This window comes from Zonotrichia albicollis, chromosome Z (assembly GCF_047830755.1).
Source record: "Zonotrichia albicollis isolate bZonAlb1 chromosome Z, bZonAlb1.hap1, whole genome shotgun sequence".
Lineage (NCBI taxonomy): Eukaryota > Metazoa > Chordata > Aves > Passeriformes > Passerellidae > Zonotrichia > Zonotrichia albicollis.
The window spans coordinates 4,036,740-4,064,426 of record NC_133860.1 but is presented as its reverse complement, the minus strand read 5'-3'; the positions used below and the strand labels follow the sequence as shown (position 1 = coordinate 4,064,426).

At 38.0% G+C, this 27,687-nt stretch overlaps 1 protein-coding gene across 2 annotated transcripts in view; it reads right to left on the bottom strand.

The window, feature by feature from the left end:
• PCSK5 (proprotein convertase subtilisin/kexin type 5) overlaps positions 1 to 27,687 on the bottom strand; it is a 222,349-nt gene that overhangs the window by 135,739 nt on the left and 58,923 nt on the right. For both annotated transcript variants that reach the window (XM_074533214.1, XM_074533213.1), the window contains exons 4-5: positions 19,801 to 19,944; positions 17,463 to 17,539 (exon numbers count right to left, since the gene is read on the bottom strand). In XM_074533214.1, coding sequence (XP_074389315.1) covers positions 17,463 to 17,539; positions 19,801 to 19,944 — 221 coding nt within the window. The remainder of the gene's footprint in view (positions 1 to 17,462; positions 17,540 to 19,800; positions 19,945 to 27,687) is intronic.

Below are 27,687 nucleotides of genomic sequence, written 5' to 3'. Positions count from 1 at the left end.
CCCCTCACAGTAATGTATACCCATGTTACAATATTCCTCTGAACATGTTTTAATATTATCAGCAACACTTTAAACTCTTCATCCCTACTGGAAACACAGTTTGTTATAAAGACATACAGCAATGATACGTAATTCACAGCAACAGTAAGGAGTCTTAGATATTGGTTCTCAATTTTGAACAAAATCTTACATTTAAATAAAATGTTTGTCCAGAATTCTCTAACAACCACTCCTATTGTTGGTATGTGTATGTTCATCCAACCTCTACCATGCACAATATGGCATGAGGAAGATGAGGTTGCACCAATGCACACACTGGTGATTACAGGTGAGGCTAAGAGTGTATGCCAGGTATGCTCAAAGCCAAGGCACATCTTGGTCCTACCTTGGGCCAACCCTGCAAGCCTACTTGCCTCTCTGGGAGCAGTAAAAATGTCAGAAGTACCCGTCACATCAGTGGTATGCTCTGTGCCTGGAAGCAGAGCTAAGCTGCAAGTGTTCTATGTCAAGAAGCTGCTGAAGGAAAACAAGAAATGCTCAGTGGCTGCTCAGCCCCTTCCCCACTGTGCAAAGCCACAGTGGGATGTTCTGCCTAGCCCTGCTCCATGCACTCTACAAGGTGACAGTGGCCATCCATATTGTACCCACGGTAGGAAAGCTGTCCTTATGATTTGCAGGTTTTGCCTTTAACATGGATTTCACAGGGTGTTTTCTACTAATAAGTCATGCCTTCATCCTTGGGCAGATAGCAGCTCCATTGCAGAAATGTGACACAAGCAAGATGGAGCAGGCAGGGAACTTCAGAGAGGTGTTATGAAGAGGAGATATAAGAGTTCCAGCCCACACAGCAAAAGAGATGGGAACTTGATAGGACATAGACAGAAAGATAATGTAAGGCTTGAGTAGCCAAAAAGAAAGACGTTTAAATCAAAAGGAGAAATAAAAAACTACACAGCAAGCACTTCAGAGGAGGCTGAGATCAGCTGTGTACACAGACACTCTTCTCCTGGTGGTGGTTGACAGACTTGCTTGCACACACATTTGGAGAACACATGTGCTTTTTAATTAAAGTTGATGCTCATATTACAGACAAGAATCACTGCTGCTTTCCTTTGGTACAGCTTGTTTGCATAGAGTTATTCCTTATTTCTTTTTTATTAAGTTTTTGCCCTTACTCTTTTAAGACACTTAGATGGGAGACACTAAGATGACTTGTTTGGAATGGATTAATATAAATCAAGAACAACCAATAGGACTAGGAAAAAAGAGACGAAACAAAAAAATAAGCAATATAAATGATCAATGCTAAACTGCTAAAATGTCAAAGACCATAATTCAGTTTATTTGAAAGGCAATATATACATAACCTATGAGAAAAGTGTAATTTATTCATGAAATCAAACTGAAAAGTTGAAACTGATTAATTCTAAAGCTGGCTCAAGATTTCACAATAATAATATCTAAACTAATTTCCTATTGATCTGTCACAATCCATTATTTGGTTGCCAAACTTGACCAGAGAATGTTTCAAGACTAAATTTGAAGTTTATTTTTCATATGAAGACTAATTTTAAAGCCTAATTCGGCTTAATTTGAAAAAAAAACTGCTTCCTTTATCGGCAAATAAATGTCTTACCCATTTATAGAATTAATTTGAAAAGCCTGAAGTAAATAATTCAAAAATCACATAGGAAAACAAGTTTTGAAAAGATCCCTCTTTATTTTAAAGTATTTCCAAATAGTCTTCTAGCTCTGTGTTTGAAGTAATGCCTTTTAAGAATGTCTTAATACTGAAATGAAAAGACCTGTCTTAAGAAGTTTTACAAGATGTTATATTCCTTCTTTTTATTATGGTTTTGTTAGGTGTCACATGCAAGTTTTGAGGTATTATCACTCAAACATTAAAGCACATGCAATTATACTTTAGAAATGCAGAAATACCTACAGACATCAGCTTAGTGCATATAATTCATTAAGAAATCATTACCTGCCTGGTAAAAGGTGTGTGGCTAAACTGTAACTTCCCAGACAGAGACTGCATTGCCAACAAATCCCTCATAAGTACCAAGTTTGGGAAGGATGGAGGAAAGTCTTTTGGTAGAGAAAGTGAATAGGTAAAAGCCATGCATGGAAAAGAATGGAACAAATAGCTGGAATTTCTCCTTGGCCCCAGATGGAATATACGGATACCTGCTAGTTTTGGTAGCTACATCCAACAGACCCTGTCAAAAAGATTACATTTCCACTGTATCATCTAACATGCTGGTTACCCCATGGCCAAGTAATGTGCGCAACATCAGTTCTGCTCACTTTCTCTACTGAAAGACCTTCCTGCCGTGACATCTTCCCAAACTTGGTACCTATGAGGGATTTCTGGGCAATGCAGTCTCTGTCTGGGAAGCTGCAGTTTAGCCATATGCCTTTCACCAGGCAGGGAATGATTTATTAATGAATTATATGCACTAAGCTGATGTCTGCAGGTATTTCTACATTTCTAGAGTACAGTTGTATGTGCTTTAACGTGCCCTCTTGGGATGCCCTTTTTCTCAGAGAGAGAAACTTCCTACGCATAAAGACAGTACATTAGTAGCAAGAAATAAACATCCAACTTAGTCATTATTATAAATTAGAGCAGAATCCCAGGGATGTAACCTCTAACATGAACAAAGTTATGTGGTTGGTGGAGATTGAAAATTATAGGAATAAAGGAATTTTAAATGTTATAACAACTTCAGTCCTATTGAAAGAGAGAGAATAGAAATTTGGGCATCTATTGGTATTTGTAGGAAAATTCCTGAGCTGGAATTTATTTTTCGCAAAACTCTTCTTCACTTAAATATTCAAATGTTTTTAAAGTTGTCTCCTAAACTGCAATATAATCCTCAACAAGAAGTGTGGTATCTGAAGGGTTACAATGTAATAACATATTGGGGCTGGAGAAAAAAAAAAGTTTTAACAGTAACCATTAGAAATGCACTTTATTGCATCCCAGACTTATGTCTTACATAGCACTGAAAAAATATTATTTTAGAGCTGTTCATCTATAAATGTTCTCTAATAATCTGGAGGGTGGAAAACACTTTCCAAATTGACATGATGTTGAGATTATTTTCTAGGTACATCTGAGTAAGGACATAAAAAGGAACTGTCACACATTAAAAGCACAGACAGGCAAAATATCAATATTTTGCCTTCAGAACATAATCTGCTACAGCTAAAAAACAGTAATAATAAAACTACTTCCCAAAGGAGAGATATTTGGATACTAACAGTGGAGAAAGATGACAGAGTAAATATGAAAAACAAGTTACACAAATCTTCAATGTGAGATATCAAGAAAAATGCCAAAGACCTGGGTGTCATCACAGGCAGGATACTGTTTCTCAGCATCACGGTGTTGTAATGTGGTTACAGCACAGAACTGGAAGATCTCCAGTCAACGTCCCCAGGGCTAATGACTTTTTGCATGATTATGGGAAGTTGCTTTTAGAACAACTTGAAAATATCTCATCTATTTCTCACAAAATCAAAGATGACAGCATTAAAACAAACACATGGAACACTTCACACGTCAGACAAGCAAATTTTAAACTTAACAGCATGGGTAGCAGCAATGCTGACTTGCCACTCTCTCAGCATTTGTTCGCTATTAGCAGTTAATTTGTCACAAGTGTGAAGTTCTGATGCAAGCCTAGGAAAGGAATATGCCTCTACACTTTCATTAGCCTTCTACAGTGTTATTTTTGTGAGTGGGAATATTAACTGAGCATATAAAACAAATATGCCTTTTTTCTTTATTTTCAAAACAAACAATGAATAGATTGTCTGATGGAGCCAATGAAATAAGATGTAGAATAAAAATATCAAACAAAACCAGTAAATAATTTATATTTAGCCAAGTAGAGAGTCTAATGTATGGAAAATTAAAAAAAAAATTACTGATGTTGTAATATACTTTAATCCAAGACCAAATTTTTATCCAGCCTCTTTTCAGGAAGGAAAAAAACCACTGATGGGAAGAAATACAACAGTTCATTCACCAAGACAGCAAAAATTTCAGCTGAGCTTTTTTTCTCATTCTGACTTTCATACTAACTGTACAGTAACCTTCTCAAGGTGGGCAATCCAACTCTTGCTCTTAAGTCACTAAAGCAAATCGCAAGTAAAACTTGCACAGATCAGTTCCTGTGTTCTGGAATTAAACCTGCTCAACAGTAACATCATGGCTAGTATTACCTTGGAAGAGTATATGACTACCTAGATATACCTAATGAAAAGCACTACTTTGTCTGCTTTTGAAATAGAAGCATATGAGGCTTCTTAGACTTCAAGATTCCCCTGCCACATAAGCAAAAAGTTCTTTTTATAACTAAATGCCAGTTCTTTTTATAACCTCTCAACCAGGTTAGTTGAGAGGCTGTAGAAAGGGTGGAAAATCCTAGAACAAGGATGTTATAAGCAATTCTGTCAGTCTCTTTTTGTACAGCTTAAAGAATAGAGAAGAAAAGGAGGCTCAGGGGAGACATTATCACTCTCTACAACTCCCTGAAAGGAGGATGTAGCAGATCAGGTTGGTTTCTTCTCCCAGGCAACAGCAAGAAGACAGAGTCTTGAGATGCACCAGGAAGGGTTTAGGCTGGACGTTAGGAAGAATTTCTTCGTAGAAGAAGTGATAGGCATTGGAATTGGCTGCCCTGGGAGGTGGTGGAGTCACTGCCCCTGGAAGTGTTTAAGAAAAGACTGGATGTGGCACTCAGTGCCACCATGACAAGTTGGTGATGGATCATAGGTTGGACTTGATGGTCTTTTAACCTAGTTAATCCTGTGATTCTCTAGCACAAACACTTGGTAAGAACTGAATACCTGTCTACACTTTTCTCACTTTTAATCTCTGAGATTAGATAGCTTTATCACTTTGCTCATGACATACCAAAAAAAAGACCAAAAAAAGCCCAAGTTCAAATCTTGGCTAGCAAAATGGTAAGGGGAACAACTACATTATGCATCTTAATGAGGGAAAAAGGACAAAGTCAGGAATGGTTTTTATACAAAGAAAAAAATGGAAGTACTTTTTAAAAATAGTTAATTTAGCTAATTCCTTATACTTGGGATTACTGCTTCAACAAAAAGTTTAAATTCTCTGTTCCTAATCCTGAGTTTACAATAGCCTCAGTGACTAGAACACAGTCCTAGAACTGAAGACCTTGCAGTATCCTAATAACATTACTTACTTAACTTTGAATAACAGCAGGGTGATACTATACTCTTGCCCAATAAAGGTATCCTTGAAACTTCCCAAGGCAACTGCTAAAAATAACAAACAGAATAAACCACTTTCTCAGTACCACTTTCTCCTTCTTTGGGATACCAGCCCTCTCTCACATATTAATACTGCCAGAAGATGACAGCAGTAAAGTAACCTATATTGGATCATTCAGGACTTCAGGTCTCTCTAGCTGAAATCCACAGTATTTCCACAAAAAACAAATACCTTGCTTCTTTGGGGAGAATAAGGCAGAAAGGTGGGTATACAGCTGCCCCTCTAAGAGTTTTCTTGAAAGACTTGACAAAAACTCTCATGTAAGTAAAGAAAGTGTATTAAATGAGAAAAAATCTTTGCAGACAGCTTCTTATACTATTTTAACAATATTTTACTTCACTTTAATTTACCCTTGTTCATCTCAAAAATGAAATACGAAAAATGAAAATGAAATATGAAAAATGAATATGCCTGATATATGTATATTCAGGATGAGATTTGAAAAATGATGCCTCACAGTAATTCTTCACAAAAAGATATGGATAATGAACATAGTTTCATGTTTTGTCTTTGAGTCTAAAATTAATCCTAATTTGGGAACAAGGCCTCAGATTGCAAACCAAGTTAGTGTCACTCCCAATGTTCATTTACACAAATCAGAAACTCTTAGTATGCTTTATGAATGGTTCCTATTAATTTAATCTTCTGGTTTATATCCTCTTTCACTAATGAACTGTTATCAGTGTTTCTGAATATGGCTATCCAAAGTCAATGATCTATTAAAATTTTCAATAGTCTTTGACACCTTTAGAGTATGAACTGGAACATAACAGAATTATTATTTTGGCTATGCCATATATTTGTATTCCAAGGAAAGTGCACCCATATTTACCCAAGATATCCTTAGGAAACAAACTCTTGGACACAATGAATAAAGCTTGTTAGAAAGTTGCTGCTGAAAATTCCAAAGGTACCACCTATAGTGAACACTCATATTTGGGAAAGGTTACTATATACTGGCTGCACTATGATATTTGTGCAGTAAGAAAGCTTTGGTTGAGATGGATACACGTGAAGCAGTTTGTCATCTGTTTTTTGAAAAACTGATTAACTAAAACACACAAATTTGATTTTGCACTTGCATTAATTTCATCACTTTTACTATAACATCTAAAGTATTCAAAAAGTAATACTTTTTGGATGTAAGAAGAGACTTCCATTCTCATTCTAATGAAGAGATACCAAAAGCTTGAACTGCAAATCTGAGACTAAAGGAAACACCTCTACTAGAATAGCCACATCTTAATAAAAACTTTCAGAACAAATATTTATATTGTACACAATTTTATTTGTTCTGTAAGCAAATCACCATATAACTTCTGTAAACAAAGCCAGGAGTAAAACTTTGGACTGCAGTTCCTTAGCAACCCTGCACAAACTAGCTAACAACATTTAAGCCAGTGAGAGGCAGGAAAATTTCAATGAGAAGCAAGAATGTTTTCTTCCACATTATTCTTGCCTATGGTAGATGTTTGCTTTGTGAATTAGAAGACTTGATACTGCAACCTAATTGAGCATGAAGAAACCAAGTGATGTGATTTACTGGGTTTAAGATTTTCATCTATTTGTTCTTATAGCTGCCAAGTTGATTTCTTAGGTTTCAGGGGTCCTTCACCTGGTTTGGAGATAGATAGTTTCCTATGTATTTGAAGTGTCTTATATATCTGTAGACACCACAATTTCCTCTGACAAATGTATCTGCTGTTGTTGCATGTAATACCTGAAATTATATTAGTTAAAGGAATCAAAGGAGTAAAGTTGGTTTTCTACTTTTTTTTACTTCCACCTCCATTGCCCTGACAGTTACATTATGCTTATATGATGCTTACAAAGACAAATGGACCAGCACAGCAACTGTGAGATCAGCAACTCTGCAACAGCTCCATGTTTGAATATTTCCCTGGACTGTAGGACCCTTATACCAGAATGTGTCTACTATGTATGCAAAATGTAGCTTATACTACAAAAGATTCCTTGGTCAATTTATCACTGAAACTCAGCTTGCAGGAATAATGCTTGAGATATCTGTTGCCATAAAGAAGCTTTCCAAAGCTATTAGTTACTAAACTCCTGAGAGCTAGTACATTTTTAAAAGGCTGAGATATTGACCCTGGCAGACAGCTGGCTCCCACCCAGTCACTTGTTTCCTCCTTCCTATTGGGATTGGTGGGAGAACTGAAAGAACAGATGAGAGAAAAACTTATCATTTTAGATAAAAGCAGTTCAATAAATAAAGGCAAAGAAAATAAGTAAAACACAATTAAGTGAGCCATAGGCAATTACTCAGCATGTCCCACAAGCAGACTTAATGCCCAGCCACTCTCCCATCAACACTTTGGCAATAACCTCCCCAGCTTTAGTTCAGAGCGCACTGTTAAATGCCACAGGTTATCTCTGACCAGCTGGAACCTGTTGTCCCAGCTGTGCCTCTTTTGAGCCTCTTGTCCCTGATCAGGCTCTTTGAATGAGATGGCAGTGTGAGTAACTGAGAATGCCTTGGAGCTCTGTAAGCATAGCTCAGCAGTAGCTAAAATACGCATTATCAGCACTGTTCTGGTCACAAATACAAAACATAGAACCATGATGTAAACCAATGTCTATGTTCTTTCACAGAATAATTTAAGTTGGAAAAGACTTTCAGGACAAGTGAAGTCAACCTTTGACTGATCACCACTATGTAAACTAGATCATGGCATTCTGTGCCACATCCAGCTTTTTCTTGAATGCCTCTGGGGAAACTGACTCCACCACCCCACTAGGCAGTCTCTTCCAATGTTTAACAACCCCATCCGTGAAGAAATTCTTTCTGATGTCCACCATGAAGCTCCCCTGGTGCAGTTTGGGATTATGTCCTCTCATCCTGTTGCTGGTTGCCTCAGAGAAGAAGCCAGCCCCCACCTTACTATGACCTCCTTTCAGGCAATAGTGGAGAGCAATAAGGCCTCCCCTGAGCCTCCTTTTCTGCAGGCTAAATACCCCCACCCTCAGCAGCTCCTCACGGGACTTAGCCTCTGGGCCCTCCATCAGCTCTGCTGGCCTTTTCTGGACGCATTCCAGCACCTCATTGTCTTTCTGCACGTGAGGAGCCCAGATTGGAAATAGAACTCCAGAAGCAGCATCACCAGGGTCAAGCACAGGGGGGCAATCACTTCCCTGGTTCTGCTGACCACTATTCTTGGCACAGGCCAGGATGCCCTTGGCTTTCTTGGCCACCTGGCCACACTCTGGCTCAGGTTTAGGTGGCTGTCAAGCAGCACCTTTTGCCTGGGCCACTTTCCAGCCACTCTGTCCCCAGCCTGTGGTGGTGCATGAGGGTGCTGTAACCGAAGGGCAGGACTTGGTGCTTGGCCTGGTTGAACGTCACAGTTGGCCTCACATTATCAATCCATCTTGTCCGGATTCCTCTGCAGAGCCTGCCTGCCCTTCAGCAGATCAACATGCATCCAACCTGGCACCACCCACAAATTACCACTTTACACTCCAGTACCTCTCCCAAATTATCAATAAAGATATTGAACAGGAGATGATATGAAGATATTGAACAGGACTGAGCCTAACACAGAGCTCTGGGAGCACCACTAGTGACTAGATGTCAGCTGGATGCAGCATCATTCACCACCACATTCTGGGCCTGGACAGCCAGTTAGGTTTTCAACCCAGGGAAGAGGGCACCTGCCCAAGCTGTGACCTGTCAGCTTTTACAGGAGAATAACATGGGAGACAGTATTAAAGGCTCTGTTGCAGTCCAGGCAGACAACTTAAAATCTCCACACTTCTGTGTAATGGAAGTCCCAACGACACAGAAAAAAATCTTTTTCAAAAATGTTTTTCATCAGTTCTACTGAAATCAGACCTAAGCAGAAATGAAAAATATCTTATGAATACAAGAATGCAAATCTGGAGTTTCATGCTTAGATGTCCTTTGCAGGAAAAGAAGTCCTGGAAGCCTCTGGAGATCCCAAGAACAGTTTAGGGGAACCATCTTAGGGAAAATTTTCTTTCATGCAAAGAAGTTACTGACAGATGCAAGGACACCAAAGTCATAACACAAGAAGGAGGAGCAATACAGTGATGTGCACACAGGTCATGGATGGATCTTCTTCTAGTCTGCATACTCCATTTTTCATAGTGGATGACTGCTGTGAAAAAATTTTAAAGAAACTAAGATTATGTACCTCTGGATCTGCAACATATTCCGACTCAGAGACATACTTCCTACTCATCTTAAATTCTGAGTGTAATTTCAACTGTGCTGTGGAAGATATGTACTGTGCTTAATCCTAAATTTCAATTGATGCTGTTCTGCATTAAACGGACCTTCCATTTCTCCTTAAAGATGCATTTCGAAGATGAATGAGGAAATTGCTGAAATACATGCAAGTCCTACTTTCATCTGTGTTGGTAATTGCTTTTTAATGAAACTTATGTAATTGATTCAGCAGCAGTAAAATTTCCTTTTACTTGGAAAAAGGGTTTCAGCATCGCAATTCTAATTCTCACACACTCACTTCAGTGCAGAACAAGTTAGCAGCTGTTCATCTGATGTTCATGGAGTTTAAGAAGAGAAGGGCAGGGACAGAAGTTTGGGCTGAGAGGAGAAGTAAAACATACCTTCTCACTACACTGTCTTTGCCATTCCTTGACAAATCTAGCCAACAGCCTCACCATCACACATTTTGGCTAATTAAGCAAGCCATACTCTCCTCCTCAGTTTTCTAACACCAGATATTTGATGGTTGCTTTGAGTCTATATAGCAGTACAAGTAATTTTTAAACCAGGTTGTACTCATCACTGCAATCTACATCTGTGATATGCGTTCCTTTACTTCTCTTTCTGAATTTCTCTATCTTGATTATTTTCCTTCAGGAAAAAGAAAAAGACAATTCATCTTTGAGAGAGTAATCTGACCTGGATAAAACGTCTGAGGTAATAATCTGACCATATCTTTAAGAAAAATTACAGAATCACAGAAATATAAATCAAGGCTATAAAAATAAACCTGTCAGCAGCAATAACCTTATAAATGCATATATTTTAATTTGTAAAGAAAAGCAGCATCTGAAAATTTCTTATAAAAAAACCCTAGTAATGCCATTAAGACATTCATTTCTATCATAACTTTGCCAAAGTTCAGCCATTAATAATATATTTATAAAATGCTTCCATTTAAAAGCTTTTGATACTGGATTCAGAATTGCTCTGTCAAACCTATAATTAGAGGTCAGCCTTGATGCCACAAACATTAGCAGGGCAATCAATGCTACACTACTGCCAGCTGAAAAATCTCAATGAACCACATTTTGCACTACCTTTGACTGTGCTGACTAACTGTGAAATCATCTGGCAAAATCAATGACCATGGATCAACATGGATCCACTCATTAACTTTCTCCCATACCTATACTGTCTGAAAAGTGGAAAGCACAGAAAAAATGTATTTGTGCTCTCAAATTCTATTCAGCTGTATATGTACATATGCATGCAACTTGAAAGTGGTTTGTCATTTTACCACATCAAGACCAGCCTACTGTAGCTGCAAATTCTCCCCTGCTAAGTTCAAAACCTCAAAATACAGACAAATACATTAAAAAAAATAACTACTCTGGGAAAAAGAACATCTGAAAAAAACCTTTCACATCTAACTCTTGATAGAAAAGAATTCAGAAAAGTTTGTATCCCTCCTATTGTTAACTTTGAATTGTAAGGGAATATCTGACTCATTGTGATCAGTAATTTACATAAAAGCATTAGAAGCAATTGCATAATGCTTCAGAACTTAATTTTATTTGTGAGCTCATTGTCTGGTACTTCAGTAATTAAAAACAGAACGAAGGCTTTCCTTAAGTGTTGTGGTTAAATGTTTTGAGACCATGAGAGTCTTATACATCATAAAAAGGAAGAGCACTGTTCCTCAAACACCAGTTAAGCAGTAAACAATACTGCTCAGTGACTGATACCAGGGTATAGAAAAAAGACTATTTTTTCATATTTCAACTGAAATTCTAGTGGAATTTGTGTTTTCTTTATTCCTCTGCTTCACTCCTCTCACTTTCAATGACTACTCAAAAATTTTCTTTCTATGGCTCTCAAAAATTATAAATTATATCACTTATGATTGTCAGACAGGACTGTGTAACACAGTGTGATAACACAGTGAGCAGATTAGAAGAGTTTAACAAAAGGACAATTTTTGGCAGTCTGACAAAACCTTCATGAAAAGATTTTCTACTACTGAAGCTGAAACCTGGATCAAAAGGCTACTTAACCAAGTCCTGTAGTCCAATGAATTTTTTGTGCCTTGTGAATATGAAATGCTGTCATCAAGGACTGATCAAACACCAGTGATGAGGGCTGCCTACCATGGGTAGGTGAATTGACTTAAGAGAGACTGCCCCTCCTCTAGCCGGGCTAATTGTCCTCAGCTTCCAGCAAGTCTTTCAGAAAACTTCAAATGGACAAACATTTTCTTCTGAAATAGCAAAGCATGGGAACTTCAAGACATCAACTGTTAGTTTGTTGTCTGTTCTGTTTTATTGCACACCTCATCTCATCCTATAGGTTAAACATCTGTTTTGCATTAAAAGAAAAACATTATCAAATGCAATATATAGTAACGATTTGTGCTCCATGTTTTTACAACAATTTCCTTTCAAGAAAATGAAGTTTTCTGCTTAAAGATTCTATCCACATGTTTTCAGTTCAACCCTGAGAGTGAAGAAATGAAGCATGTATAATGATTGCCCCTGAGGTACAGCAATCTGAAGGATAAGCATGTTGTATAACAGCACCCAAAGACTCTAAGTAACAGTTAAAACAGAAAGTCAAGAAAAAATTGCTCCAAATGAACCTGTAAAATTATTATACTTCATCACAGTACAATTCTGCAAGCTGCAAATTTTATCTTCCTTATCTTTAAAATTTTACCCTGGAACATTTAACTATGGCAAGCAAGCAACAACTACTGGCAACATCTAGTATGTCATGCAGCAAGATATTCTCCACGCACCATCATGCCCCGTGGCACTTGGTTGGGTCATGACTTGGTTCTGGCCAGGAGAGGGTTAATTTTTGCAGCAGCCAGGAGGGATGAGGCCACCAGCTATTTGATACCACCTTGAGCCATGAAGGGGAGAGGAGTGTTGTTCAAAGGGGTGTTGTTTGTGGGACTGCTGGTTTGTAGGACTTCGATGTCTGGTGCTGGGGTCTGCAGTGAGCAATCACAGTGGATTGTTCACCTATCTTGCACACTCTCTTATTGGCCTTCTTATTTCCTTGCTGTTCCCAGTAAACTGTTTTTATCTCAGCCAATGATCTTCACCTCCTGTGTCTCCAATTCTCCTCTCTAGCCCCACTGTAAGGGAGTAGGAAGAAGTGAAAGGAGTGACACAAGGTCTTGAGTTTATTGAGAATGGTAAACTGTGGAATACCATTTCTAAACCATGACAGGTCAATCGATTGTAACTTGGAGATTAGCTGATAAATCGCTAACAATGTTCCTTACAAAAAGTGGCATCTCAGTCTGTAAGCTGAAACAGACTGAACTTCATTACTAACATCTGCTAAAATTGCAGCACAATAGGATGTGGCCATAACAGCAATGAGTTTAGAACTAGAATACAACCAAAACACAATAAAACACAATAAATAGGATTGCAGTCATTGACTGCAGCTTCTATACCAATGACCTCTGACTGCTTGGTTCAGACCCTGGTTTTCACAAATGAACACGTCACCAGTTAGAGAAAACAATCCAAAATCTGCAGTTTCCTAAGAATCCTAACTGAAGTCCATGAAATTGGCAGTGACACTGACATACACTAGACACCTGACATTTAGTCATTGGTACCTGGAATCAACAATACCAGACTCAGTGCAAGCATTTAATTCTGTTGATCTGAAACACATATACACATTAAGTGAATTCTCTAGCCTAAATTACCTCCCCCTTAAGGAGTATTTCTGTGCTATCAGAGATGCTTTTCTGGCATTAAAGACAGCACTTAGCCAGTTGACAACACAACTTTATGCTTTTGGTTCTTCAGCCTCCAGAGGCAGGAGAATGTCATGTTGAAAAGTCAGGGTACAGAAGAATACCAGAAACAAATGAGATTCCCTCTGACAAAAAAGCCTTTACCTAAGAGCTAATACCTTACTCCAACTGAAAGCACAAGATAGAGCACTGCTTCTCTTTATAGTTTATCTTCCCTTCTGCTTTGTCTGCAGGACACAATACAGCAAATTTAAAATCAATAGCAACAGGTGCATACCAGCACTCAAACTACATAGAAAGATACTCCCAGTTCTTAGCATTCCTTTCTGTCACACTGCTGCTGTGGAACCTTTTGAAATGATCTTTCACGTCACCAGTGAGAGACTTGAGGCTCTCTGTCTTTGCTGTGCTCAGTTCTTCAGGTATCTGCACTGAAGAGTGTCACGGCAGGCAAAAGCTTTTCAATTTTCTTCTATTGACCATCCAGGCAGAAACAGAAAATGATCTGCCTGTCAAGTATCTTGTACCCAATATGATTAAATGACTCTGGAGGTACTACAGGCCTTCATCCTAAGTAGAGAGTATAAACCAGCAGTCTGTCATTCTGTGAAGAAAATTAAGATTTTGGTGTTTTATTTGGCATCTATGTTAATATGAATGGCAAATGGAAGCAATAATGAATCATAATGGATGCCATGGCAAGACAATGCCAGTGTGTTGGATCAAACAGGATGGAAACTCACCAACTCACTAACTTTTTGTTTGTGAGAAATGCTGTGAGGTTCTCCCCATATTGCAAAGTTTAGACATAAGAGATTCTGTTTCTAATAACTTTTGAATGACAAGAATTGTTGTCTCTCAAAAATCTTACACTCATTAAAAAGCAATTTAGGAGGTTATTGAAATAAATTATTTATGTAGTGGGATGCATCATTGAAAAATGTTGAAGAGGCATCCAAAGAGTGACTCAGTATCTCCAAAACAGAAATAACAGCTCACTTTTACTTTTTCTTATGTAAGTTTAATAAGAACTGCATTAAAGTCAACTGGTATTATTTAAAGGAGTTTTTTAGAAGTCCCTCTGTTTTATAAAAGTACCCATCACCATAGTAAAACCTAAACTTTGAAATATGATCCCTAAGAAATTTCTTATGAAACAGAAGAAGTAATTTTTGTTTGGTTAAAATCAAAAAATACTATGAACATTTCTGGCTTTTTCCTGAGGCTATCCAATAAGCACAGTACCATTTCAGTGATCCCATTTGCATTCTGTTATGGACCTGAGACCGATAATGCCTAGTTTTATAAACATAGATGTTAACAAATAGCAGTGCAATAACAGAAAAAAGAATAAAGCAGTAAACCAAAACAAGATGCCTTGCATAGCACAAATTACTTCATCCACAGCTGACTGCCTCTGAGCAAAAGGAAACTCTAGTTTAAGTCTGTACCATTTAGAAGCTTTGTGATTTGCTGGCAATTTGTAGAAACCAAAGGAAACTTTTGGCAGTATGCCTACATACCATAGTAGTTAAAGAAACTATCATCCCACCCATTCTGACTATAGGCCCTGAAATACTAGTCTAATGTTTCTTCCTACCTTCCTGTTCTCCTTAGCTAATAGAAGATTTAACATAGAACTTCCAAAATGTAATTTTAGAAAGTGCCACTCTGGTACTCACATGAAAGTAATCTACAATCAATTTTTTTCTTCCCCCTTTTCACTCACCAATAACTCTCAGCAACAGAAAGTCTTCACTCTAATTAAAAGTGAAAAGCTAGCACACAGATCCAATACTCTGATGTTTCACAGCTGCATGCAGAACCGTCCAGACACCTGTTTATTTTTATAGCAATTCCTTTTGCTCTTTATCATTCCATCCCTTAAAGTTGGATTATGAAATGAGGCAGAATAAACTACATCATCATGAAAATTACAGCGCATTTGTACATCTCACCTTCATTGAAAAACACAAATCCCTATAAAGCAATTTTGTCTGTCCAGCTGCTACCACAGGAAGCAGGAATCAACCAAACTGATCTACACATTATGAATTCTTTGTAATGCATGGCTTTCAAAATGTACCCTGCCTGTGTTTAGCTCGACTTCTGACACAATTTGAGTATCTAGTGCCAAATGGCCATGTATGCTGGACAATCTGAATTCCTGCTCCAATTTCTGAAGGTATTTTAGATACAAAAAATATAGACAGGCTATTAGTAATGCTTTTCAGTAATCATGCAGTGGTTTAACTCTTTGTTTAGTCTAGGGACAACTAGGGAAAAAGGGCAAGAGCAGCAAACACTGAAGGTGGTTAGCTGCTGATTATCACACTTTGTGCGTCTGCCAACTGGAAACATTGAGCCTCCAAGTCCTTAGAAGAGGTTAGGCTGCCAAATAATCGTGCACTGAAAACATGCTTCATGTATCCTTGGTGTCCAAAAGCTGACTCTACACTGACACTGCACCTCCTGATAACACTGACAAAGCTCAGTACAGCACAGCTTCTGCCCTCCTATCACCCACATTACACTGCAGAATCTTGGAAGCTGGGCAGTGAAAGTACTTAAGGGGGAGGTAGGGTATGAAAACCAAAACCCTCTAGGCTCTAGGACATAAAAGAAGCAGTCCAAATTTATATTCTGTATAAAAATTTAACTGCTAGTAAAACAGAAAGCAGACTCCCTTTTCTGGACATGCTTTTTAGAAAGTAACTTCAGTTCTTCTCAGCCAAAGAAAAAGATTCAATTTCACAGGTGGCTTCTTGCTGCACCCAGAAGTCCTTGAAGTCCACTGAAATTTCAAAGTCTCCAAGTTACATCCCAAGTCCAAGAAGAGGAACATCTTCTCACAGATGGGCCAGGATGTATCATCCTGAGGTGTGTGTAGGTATAATTGTGTGCAGGACAGCAGAAGAGAGGGATGTGCTGTGATGCAAACACAGCAGCTCAGCTGAAGAGTATTTGCAGAGGGCAAGTAACAAGGCCCTGTTCTTCTGCCTGTCCTATTATGATGTAACAGCTTTTCCTGCCTTTATGAAGAAGGTTTTGACAAGGAGAGGATTCTCCCATCTAAGTGTGATCCAACGTTGCTCCAACTTGTTTCTTCAGTTTAATCAACATTGTTTTGTAACTGACTCCCAGCTTTCACCTGCTGCATTCTTCTGGACAAAATTTGTTTGTAGGAAAGAAACAACACAACCCTCAAAGCATTTTAGTTGTGTAAAGGACAAGGTTTCAACATTTGTAGTTTCTTTTCTGTGAAAGCATTAAATGCTTTTCACAATTAAAAAAAAAAAAAACAAAAACAAGAACCCAAACCTCAAGAGAACAAAATGTATAGTCAACATATTGATAACAAGAGTATTCTCCTTCCTTCAAAAGATGCAATTCCACATAAAGGTGTTTCTTTCTGCCAAGTACCTAGCTAATAAAACGTTATCAACAAATAACTGCCCTCAAATATCCACTGAACAGAAAGGTGGCCCACTTCCTGAGGTGAAGTGTCCTCCCTGATTTTCTGCAAGCCTTAACTGTGGCACATCTAAAGAGCAAGATGGAATGAGAAATATCAGAAAGTAGAACTCTGTAGGGGAAATATGTCATTCATTGAGATAGCTCAAATTAGTCATCTGACACAGATATAACCTGCCAGAATTCCCACTTCTGTGTTTTTGTCTAACTCCAAATGAAAAATCTCCATCACTTTATCTCCATCACATTGTTGCAGGGGAAAAAAAACCCAACAATCTCCACTAATTAGCCTACTTCAATAAAAAAATTCTACAAAGTTCAAGAGACTCAGAAACTAGGACAGTTGTAACACATAATAACACCCTAATAATTCAATGACATTATATTTAAGAAAAGCAAGTCATCCCATACATTCTGCCTCCCAAAGGGATTGAAAATGGTTCATTTCACATGCCCAGAACTCTCAGAACAATTTTTATGTGTTTTCAGATAGTTTCAAATGATTTCAAAGAGTTATATGTGTGCATGGAAAAGACAAAAACATGTATTTCACAAAGATTTTAATGCAGATCATTCTGTTTTATGAGGAATAAAGTTTTGTAGGGTTTCATAGAGTAATTGGTACTTTCTATCTGGTGGCTCAGATTGGAAATGTGAAGGGTGTCATAGTGCCTTACTTGTTCTCGTTGCTGGCATCATATCGAGGCATAGGGTCAAAATCATTTCCATTTACATCAAAACTGGCTTGCGAATCCTGTATCCAACAGAAGAAAGAAAACCAGTTGCTAATTAATTAGCCATCTACTCCTGTGACTTATACATTCAGTAGCAGGTTCCTACAAAAGAGTAAATAAGCTAACTTAATACTCCTGTGGTTTTATGGTGATTGTCTTTTAGGAAAGCATTATATGTGGAAACTATATATTTTATTTTAATTTTGGAAAACACATAAGGATAAAAAATGCTCTGAAAAAGTATAGGTCCAGCACTAGGGAAGAAATACAAAATGGTGTTTCATTTAACCAGAAGACTACTTCTCTTCTAAAAATCTTTAGGAAGTTAAGGAAGTTCATTCTCAAAACTGAGATTTTGCTGAATGTTTTAAGATTCAAAAAATTATCTTCATGACTATGACTGAAATTTCAGACATTGTTTCAAGAAATAAGTATAATATAATTTTCTTAAGAATATGGTTATAAAATTACATCTTGGAAAGCAACACAAACTGCTTCCCCATTTCCTTGAGAGTATAACTGTTTCAAATATCTGCAAGATATCTGTCCTTTTGTTCCATATTTATCATGGGTCTTACAGCTAGAAAGAGTTCATAGAGTGAACAGCTGCTGGTTTGTATGGCTCTCATTAATCGATGCAGTGACATGTGGTGTGCTGACATGGCAAGCAGCAATTTTTAAACTCTTGTTTATTCAAAACCAGTTACACATTCACCTCAAATATTCCTATTTGCAGCCCCATCATCTATAATCTGAGATACAGAACACATTTGTGATCAAACAAGCAAGGTGTATTGCTTGTGAATTTGGGGAATTCCTAGCCGGCATCAGGAAAGGGAGAGAGGAGCAGTAAGGATAGAAATTGTTGCTTTCAATTCAGTGGTAGGGTAGTACTGGAATGAGGTGACATGATATAATCCGGGTCATTCACTGAGGAGGTAAAATTTTATCTGCTTTATTTAAATAATATAAGATATTAAAATGAAAGATGTGTCACGTGACAGGACTAAGCATACATTGACAAATTAGGCAATTGCCCCCCAGTTGTTTCCACATCCTCCAAGCTGAGTTCCACATGTACCATAGGGAAGGATACATATGTAAATATGGCTAATTTAAAATAAGTGGCTTTAAAGTGGACACCATTGTGGTTTTTAATGGGTCATTAAAGATGTTTTTGTCACAATCTCTTAATGCTCTATCAAGAAGTAAAATTGCTGGCAAGAAGCCTTTGTTTAGGGCTCTTTAACAAGATCTACATTTGTAATGGGAATTAAGGTATGTGAATGCCTTGAACTGGTCATCTTCACCACTCCAGCTCAATCCAAATATATTTGCTTCTTTTATTACTCTGTGTAGAAGTACACCTTGCACACTTTATTTCAGACAAATAATAAGGTCCTCCCTGTTACATGCCTTCAACTAATGCCTACTTCCAAAAGATAGGACAAATCACTCGAGCAAAATGTGGACCTGATGCTCTGAACAGCTTCAGACTCTGACACCAACACAGGAACTAACCCACTAGAGAAGAAGATTCTCCTTATGTTATCAGCTTCCAAGACAGATGAAATCAGTCACCTAAATATGGTGAACCACAAGCAAATAGAAATCTTGTTAGGCAAAATGGAACACAGAACATGGAAAACAATGGATGCAGCTCTATCACAAATTGTGAGGGGACTCAGTAGAGTTCAAAGAGAGTTACTAGAAAGAATATTCTAGAACAGAATATTCTATACCTGTTCTTAACTGAGTGAATCATGAAAGGTCACATATTTTCCTTTCATATTGTTTCTAGCAGTATGATAAACAGCTTTAAAAATTAATGCATGGAAGGATTACTGTAAAATTTCTGTCTTTGAGAAAAGCTTTTGTCTCACTGACTAAATGTACTGGCCAAATATGGAATTCAGCTGTATGTGTTAACTGAAAAGCAGTGTATTCCATTTCTAAGTTCTGAGAGTGTGAAGATATTAAGTAAAAAAAATTGCAGAAGAGAAAAAAAAAAATCCAGTAATTGGTTCCAGTTCTTCAGAAATTCAGGACTCAGCTACAAGAAGCATCCAGATATTAAATACATTCAGATGAAACACAGTCTTAACTAAAACAATGCATATTATCAAAACCTGTTTTCCTTCTACCCATGGGTGTTAACATTTGAGGAGACACTTGTATGATTCTTCCACCTTCCCTCCTCTTTTTCTCCATCTTTCTAGAAGCAGTAAATTGTTTTTGAGTAATAACAAAGCAGGAAATCTGGGCTCCTGTGGACACTCACATAATTCTGCATCAAGTCTGGGTGGTTTCTTTCAATGCCGTCATCCAGGATGGTGACCACAACATTCTTTCCAGTGTAACCTCTCTTCCAAGCACCTACTATATTCATATCTGATTGGCAATGGTGGGTGTTGTCACTGCAGTGCTGGGGAAAGAAGAGGAGACAAAGATGTTGTATATCGGAGGTTACTGAGCAGTGAGGGATTGAGATACTGTCCTACTGACATTAACATTACTATTTAAAATCACACATGAACATATTGATTTGAATAGGAACTATACAACATCAACATCTTTATTTAGAGAGAAAACAATTTTTAAAAATGCAAATTGTACAAAAACTGCTAGTCCCTCTTATTTCTCTTTCTGATTACTCTTCATGCTAAGCAATACAAAAGGAAGCATTCGGCTGTACTGAATTTGAAATATTTGAATTTTTTTTTTTCAAAAAACTAAACCATATGTGGATAAAAGTAGACAAATGCCTGTATGAAATGCTAATGGAAAAAAAGAACCACCTTGCCTTTTAGAGCTTATATGCTGTGTACAATTTCCTGACAGAATGTTTGGAAACCAATCAAGATTCATTTCTATCTACAAAAGAAGGCTTTTGGCATGTTTTGTGCAGTATCAGCAGGAGATGAGCCACAGTTAAGAACCTGTAATGAAAACACCACCCTGAAAAACTTGCATCTTGGGGGGTTGCATGAATTGTAGATAGTGCTGATTGACAGCAGCCTGGGGTACAGCTTTCAGAGCAACCAAGTCCAGTATCTCGGAGGAAGAGTTTAGCGTACATTAAAGCTGAAAGCCTCTTCCTAGACATAAATGCACCCAGTTCATGTGAAGAACTCTGGCTTGCCATGGCAATGAGACATGACCCTCAGGTATTTGTAATGCCCCATTAACCACTCTCTAATCCGCACGCAGAGCCCTCCCCTGTGAAATTAGTTCAATGAGCCTCTCTCATGAGTACTGCTTTCCTGCAGCTCTGCCAGGCTCAGACAGAGCAATAGGCAAAAACAGAAAAAAGAGGGGGTACAGGAAAGAATAAAAGTAAAGCGTGGGAGGAAGAAAAAAGAAATTAAAGAAGAAATTTGTATTATAGCAAATGATGGCTGTAGAGCCACCAGTGGCTGTAGAACATGCTCCACCTCATTCCCTGTGTCTCCACCTCATGTCCCCACTTCAGCCTCTCATCTTGTCACTCTACTGCTTCTAAGGAGTAAATAGACTTGGAGGGTGTACTCCACCTTGACTTAGTCTTCTCCAGTCACCAAACTTTCTGTCTCCATTAGCAAACCTATGTGCAAACTGATTCTATTAAATCATATTTTTCCTCCTCTTTCTTTTTCTCCATTTGACAACCCAAATCAGATGATTTAAGAGTGGTCATTTGTTATTACTAGAGCAAGGTTATATTATTATACATAATATAAAGTCTCTCTCAGGGTTTTTCCATTGCGCCCACAAATATGTGTCTCTCTCTGTCTATCCATCCCCACACAAAGGACTTCAGGGACGAGTTCCAAGGAATGTGTAGCTTTTGTTCTCTGTATTGCTTGGAAATGCTCATACTGCTGGCTTTATGAAATTAATTACAGTGTAAACTTGCTGTCTGAGTGTAATAGTTGTACACACGAGGATTTCTAATGTACTAACAAGATGGTTAAACAAATTTAATGTTTCCAGGTACATCTGTCTTTTTCAAAATGTTACTAAATTAAGTAGCAGAAAATATCTGCCATCCCTGCCATGTTCTGATGTGAAGACAAAGAGACAGGAAGATGGAATTACCAGCCTTTGGCCACAGGGTGAGCTACAACAGCCAATCAGGATTCCTGGCTCTAGCCTCCAGTCAGATTTACTGGACCATTACACTATGCCTTTATCCCCATTTCTGGAATGCCAAATGACGCTCAACTGCTTTCCTTAATGTCTTGTCCTCTCTTCCTAAGGGATGAGCTTGTTATTTTGCTTTCATGACAGCTAAACCACACAGGCTGAGCAAGCATATGGGTATTTTAATCCCCATTCCTTTGCAAGCTCTTTGGATTTCTGCCAGAAGGTCACCAGTACTTCCCTTAATGAGTCCATTGCCCTCACTTGTCTTACTTGAATATTTTCTTTTGTGGTGGTGACTGAAGGGGCCTTTGCTACGTGCATGGAGACAGCCATGAAAGATGTCTTGCCTTACTGTGTGCTCTGATGGTTCTCTCAAGAGACACACGAGGTCAAATTGATTAAGGAAGGGTAAAGCAATTGTAACTGTGAGCCCACTTCTAACTTTAGCACACAGCGTATGTTAACATAGGAATGTTAATACGAAATATAAAGAAGCATCCAAATGGGAGTCATTCAAAACAGACGAAGAGTTCAGCTATTATCATTACAAAAAAAACCAACTTCTCTTTTCCTATTTAGAAGAGCATCTGGGTTTTTCACCTCTACTCCCTACTGTTTTTTCTTCTATTCAATTATTTATTTATGCATTTTTTAATCTCTGCCCTGTTTCTAGCCTTTATTTCTCTTTCAATACTGTCTTTTACCACTGAAGCACCAGTTTTGTTTAATTCAACATCTGATCCAAGATTTCTGTATTTTAATCACAAATTAGACTTTCCCTCATATTTGTGTCTGTATTTCTCCAGATAAATCAGAATGGGCATTTTCCTCTTGGAGCAGTCTGATTGGTCTTTAATCAAGAACACTTTGAATCAGAGAGTGGAATTACTCCTCAAGGTCTATCTTTTATGGTATATGGTACAGATATGCCACTCCACATACCACAACATCTAATACGCCAGCTATTACTTGGCTTCACTTGCACTCTTTTCTGTCCCCTTAGACTGATTTTGGCTGAGATAGAGTTAATTCTCTTCACAGTGGCTAGTACAGGGCTGTTTAGGATTTGTGATGAACAGAGCTGGGATAAAACAGGGATGTTTTTGTTATTGCTTAGAAGTGGTTACCAGAGCCAAAGCCGTTTTTCTCCTCACATCACTCTCTCAGTGAGGAGGCTGGGGTTGGACAAGAAGGTGGGAGACAGGTGACCTCAACTGACCATATCATAAGATGTCATGCTCACTGCTTAGAGCTGGAGAGGGGGAGAAGGAAGGGGAAAATGTTCCAAGTTATGGCATTTTCCTTCCCAAGTAATTTTTACACAATGGAGCCCTGCTTCCTGAAGATGTTTGAAAATCTGGGAAGTGGTGAATGAATTCCCTCGTCTGTTTTGCTACTGTGTGCAGATTTTGCTTTTCCTATTAAGCTCTTTTTATCTCAATGCATATATTTTCTTGCTTTTACCCTTCTCATTTCTCTCCCTGATCCCACTGCTGGGGGAGTGAATAAGCAGCTGTGTGGTGCTTAGCTGCTGGATTGGGTAAAAATTCCTCTTTCCTTCAAAAAACACTTCCTGCAAGGAAATTTCCTTAAATTTTCTTTAAGCACCTGCTGCTTCTCTACCACCAATCCAAATTACATTGTCAGGTTGCTAGCAGAGGGCTGGTTTTAATTAATTTGGAAGCAGTTTTTCAATTCACGGTGTTAAGCAAATAAAGAACTATTAAACATCTGTCATGAAAATAAGTGTTCCATGATCCAGAGTGACTGAATTTTGTATCAAATTTTGGAATTACAAAGATTAAAATCAAATTACAACTGTAAAATTCTGTTCTGTCTTGCTTAGCAATGCCTATTAGTCTACAAAACCAGGATAGAAACACAAGTTTCTAATTCTGTTACATACAGTTCATGACTTCATGCCTTCACTGCACTGGTTTCTTGCAGTTTTTGACTTACAAGGAGTTCTTAGGCAAGACCCAGTCCTTATCTATGGGGATATAAAGAAACACAACACGATAATCAGAGTGACCAATTGTGAGTTTGACAAGCCCTAGATCCCATTTAGTGTTAGAATACCTATACTTCTGATCATGGGAAAGCTCTGAAATACTAGATCCCAGTTAGGGATTAGAAAAGATAGATTCTGGGTACTGAGAAGAACAACAGCAGCAACAACAACAAAGTCTGGTTTCCTTAGAGTCATAGTGAAATGGTCTTTGACACATAAAGAAACAAAAATACTACAGTCATGTTCTCTGCATCAGAGGGTTTGTCAGCTACTAGCTTGCAAGCATGGAGAAGACAGAGACTGCACAAGATTGCTCGTAGAGGAAGGACAGTCAAGGACCTATGGCTTGACGTCGAGCAACACAAGCAGAGAGAAAGGGAGCACACAGGACTGATTCTGACATTCTGTGCAGTTAAAGAAATTACTATCTCCCTCTTCTGTGAAGGGAATGTAATTTGGGGCATTTGGCACTCCTAGCTTGGGTCCAGGCAAATGCACAGGCAGCAAAGGTCATATGCTTTTTAATAGAGGGGACATCCTAATGCTACATTCAACTTTCTGAGGTATGGATTTGTGCAGTGTTTTAAGTTAAAACTTGCCAATTATTCTCTCTTTTCCTGGAAAAAAAATTATTATGCTTTTCAGGTGATCCAATTTTAAAGGGGAATCAAAGAAGCAAGCAAGGTAATAATCAAGACAGCTGGAAAGCTAGGGTCCTTATTAAAATGGGCATAAGATATGTGATCTACTGAAATGACTTTTTGGCTTCTCCAAAAAGCCAGGAGTATGCACTTGAAAGCTACATTTTCTAAACGGACTATTAAAATAATGTTTCTTTTTAAAAAGTATTTCTCACTTTTTAAAATTATTTTATCACAAAAGAAAAAAAAAGATGATCAGTGAGGAATTTTTAGAAGGAGGAACACTTGCAGATCTTTATTTTTCTCAGGCATAATCTGATACTTAGTGCATGACAAAAAGCACTTGATAACTGTATACAAAAGGTATTTCCTTCTGAGTTACATCTTTAAATAATTTCTGATTGTTGCTGCACTCTATATGTTTAAGATCTAGCAGGAGCAGGCAGACAATATACAGCCTGATTAATCTCAAATACAAGATTCTTTTGCATGAAGTATCATCCAACTTCTGGAGTCATACTTTGCTGAATTGCTACTTTTAAAAATCTGTACCTGTAGCAAGAGAAATATTTCAACACCGCATGATATTAAATATTTAATTCCAATTTATTGCTTATGCAGCTTCAGAGGGTTCAGTTAATTTATTTTAGAGATGAATTTCGTTCTTAAACTTACTGATTCATTAACAAAGAATACACTTAGAGGCCAATAAAACAATCACAGACTTGCATTATTTTTTGCCTCTTTAAGCAATGAAGAAGAACAGAAAATCAATATGAAAGGGCTTCTTACTTCATAAGAGTATTTCATGACTACAGAGAGAAAAGAATAACTTACAAACCTACATATAAGGGTTTTCACAGTGAAAAATATATGTTTAAATGTTTGGGGTTTTTTTTGGTGCTGATCAAACTGCTATTCTTAACAAAAACAGAATAATTCATAACATGTTAAATTTGTGTTCAAGAGAAGTCCATCACTTTTTCATCACTGGCACTTTTTAAAAGCAATATTTGTGGGTTTTTTCTGTAAACTGTGTGCTGGCTTAAAGAAGAACTAATTTAGGGAAGCCCTTTATGTCCATTTCACACAGGCTGATGACAGTGCACTCTTTTTAGGGGTGGGAAGCTCCCCTGCTTCTAGGACTTCAGACAGCAAAGTTTCTCTCCCAGCTGCAACTGCCTCTAACATCACCTCCTCTGACATGAGCTATAACCTGTGTCTCCAACAGGACATTTGCCTCTAGTCCCATTTCTTTCCCATGTGGTGGCAACAGGAGAGATTCCTTCCAGGCTGAGAAAGAAAAGCAGCTAAAAATGCTTTGTGGTTATTGTGCATGTGCTGCCACCTCCACTAAGAGGCAAATATGAAAAGTTTCTTTCTAAAACTTTTTTAAACCACTTTGAAAGGTTCACTACAATATAATAATGATAACAACAACAGTGATGATAATAAACAGCACATTAGACCTGGTGCACCTTGTATGTCCTTGCATCACTGCTCATGTGTCAAAGATCATATGCCGACACATAAAGGTATGTGTCAGTGTATGGACTCTCCCTGAGAAGCACTGGGAGAAATATAAGAACAGCATGCAGAACATTTTGGGCAGAGAGAGAGAAAAAAATAAACAATTTCCTGTGGTTACTGCCAAAAAATGCCAGAAGGAAAGAAGCAGGCACTGAAAGGTATGTATGTGGCAATCTTTTCTCAAGATCACTGCACAATGAGTTACTGCTGCTGCTCCTGTTGATACCATCAATACCATATAAATAGCCTAGTTAGCATGAAAATGCATTTTTCCTTGTCCAAAGTCTTGAAAGTATGGAACTTCTTTTACTAATTAGAGAGAGTATGTGGGAAGAACAGCCTCAGCAGTGCACCACCAAGCCTGGGGATTCAGTATTCATGAAGGACAAATGAGTCCTCAGAGAGACAATGCTTTCCATTTTACGTGGCCTTTGACTAATTTTTTTATTTCACCCCTCCTAAATCACAAAAAAGAAAGAAAAATATGGCAGTTTTACAGAAAGTCCAAAAATGCTTTTTTATTTATGCATCTGTTCATGCAGTTGCAGTTCTCTAGTAGAAACAAATTTCTCTCCCTCTCTCTCTCTCTTCAAGCTAGACTGGATATTTTCATTATTTCTAAGAAAACAATTAGAGAGATGGCAAAGATTGCTTTAAAATAGTTTTCATAAATTTCTAAAGATTCTTGCACACAACTGAAGACACACTTCACAATTTACTTTTTAGGATGTTTTCAAGTGAAAGACCATTATTTCTACATCCATTTGTTACAGAGCTTGGAAGAGGAAGGTGGTTTTATTTAGACCTCGAGTAAACATATGTTATAGAATTGCAATAACTGCATGGAAAGAAGGCCCTGAGCAGATGGCTTCAATTACACACTAACCTTCCAAGAGATTGACTGAGTGGGAGGAGCCTGGGGCTTACACAAGTCCACTACCTTCTCTTTCCCTCTCTTTTCATTTTACAGTGAAAAAGGAAGAGTGGTGCTTAAGAAGAATATACTATTTTGGGACGCTGGGGGTGGACAGGGAACTGATATGGGCTGGACCAGGAAACTTTTTTTGTTAAGAATGTTATGAACTTGCAGGACTAAGAGGACTTGCAAGGAAAAAGATGAAGAGATGTTGACTCTGAATAGTTGTATGCAACTTTTAAGGACTCTTGCAATGCTACAGCCCTTTTTTCTCTATTTTATGTTGTGGTCTGATTGTGCCTCTGATCCATGAGGCAATACCCTGCTGACATCTGGTCTCAATGGGACGTCCTGGAGGAGGAGAAGGAGGGACAGAGGGACAATGAGAGGGAGGGATGTGAGACAAGAGGACATGTTCATGAGGCTGAAGGAAAGATACCTGTCCTGTTCTTTCTCAAGGAACAAAAGCAGGTAGGAAATACAGGGCATTTTTAGGTCAGAATATGAAAAGAACCCCATATTCCACTACTACAAATGGAGAATGCATGTGTTGTTTCTCAGGCTGAAACTGTTTTACAGTGCATTCAGTACAGGAACAAACATCTATGCTACTTGATACCTAGCATACTTTTCTCTAAGAAACACAGCCATCAGGTTATTGTAGCCTTGGTCCATTATTTGTTCAGGTATATCAGAGGAGACTATAGCTTGCCAGAGGACAAACTTTAGGATCATGAAAACACTCCCTTGAGACACAAGTGCAGACATCACTTCATGCCCTCCTTAGACAGCCTTATAAAAGTGTTTCATCTAACACTAGAAATGCGGGCTGTGAAAATTCATTAATGGTAAGGGTTAAGACTAAGATGGATGGCTGCTAATTTAGCTTGCCTACAGGGAAGTAAATGCCATAGGCATCAACAGGCTTTTCACCATTTGAGCGTG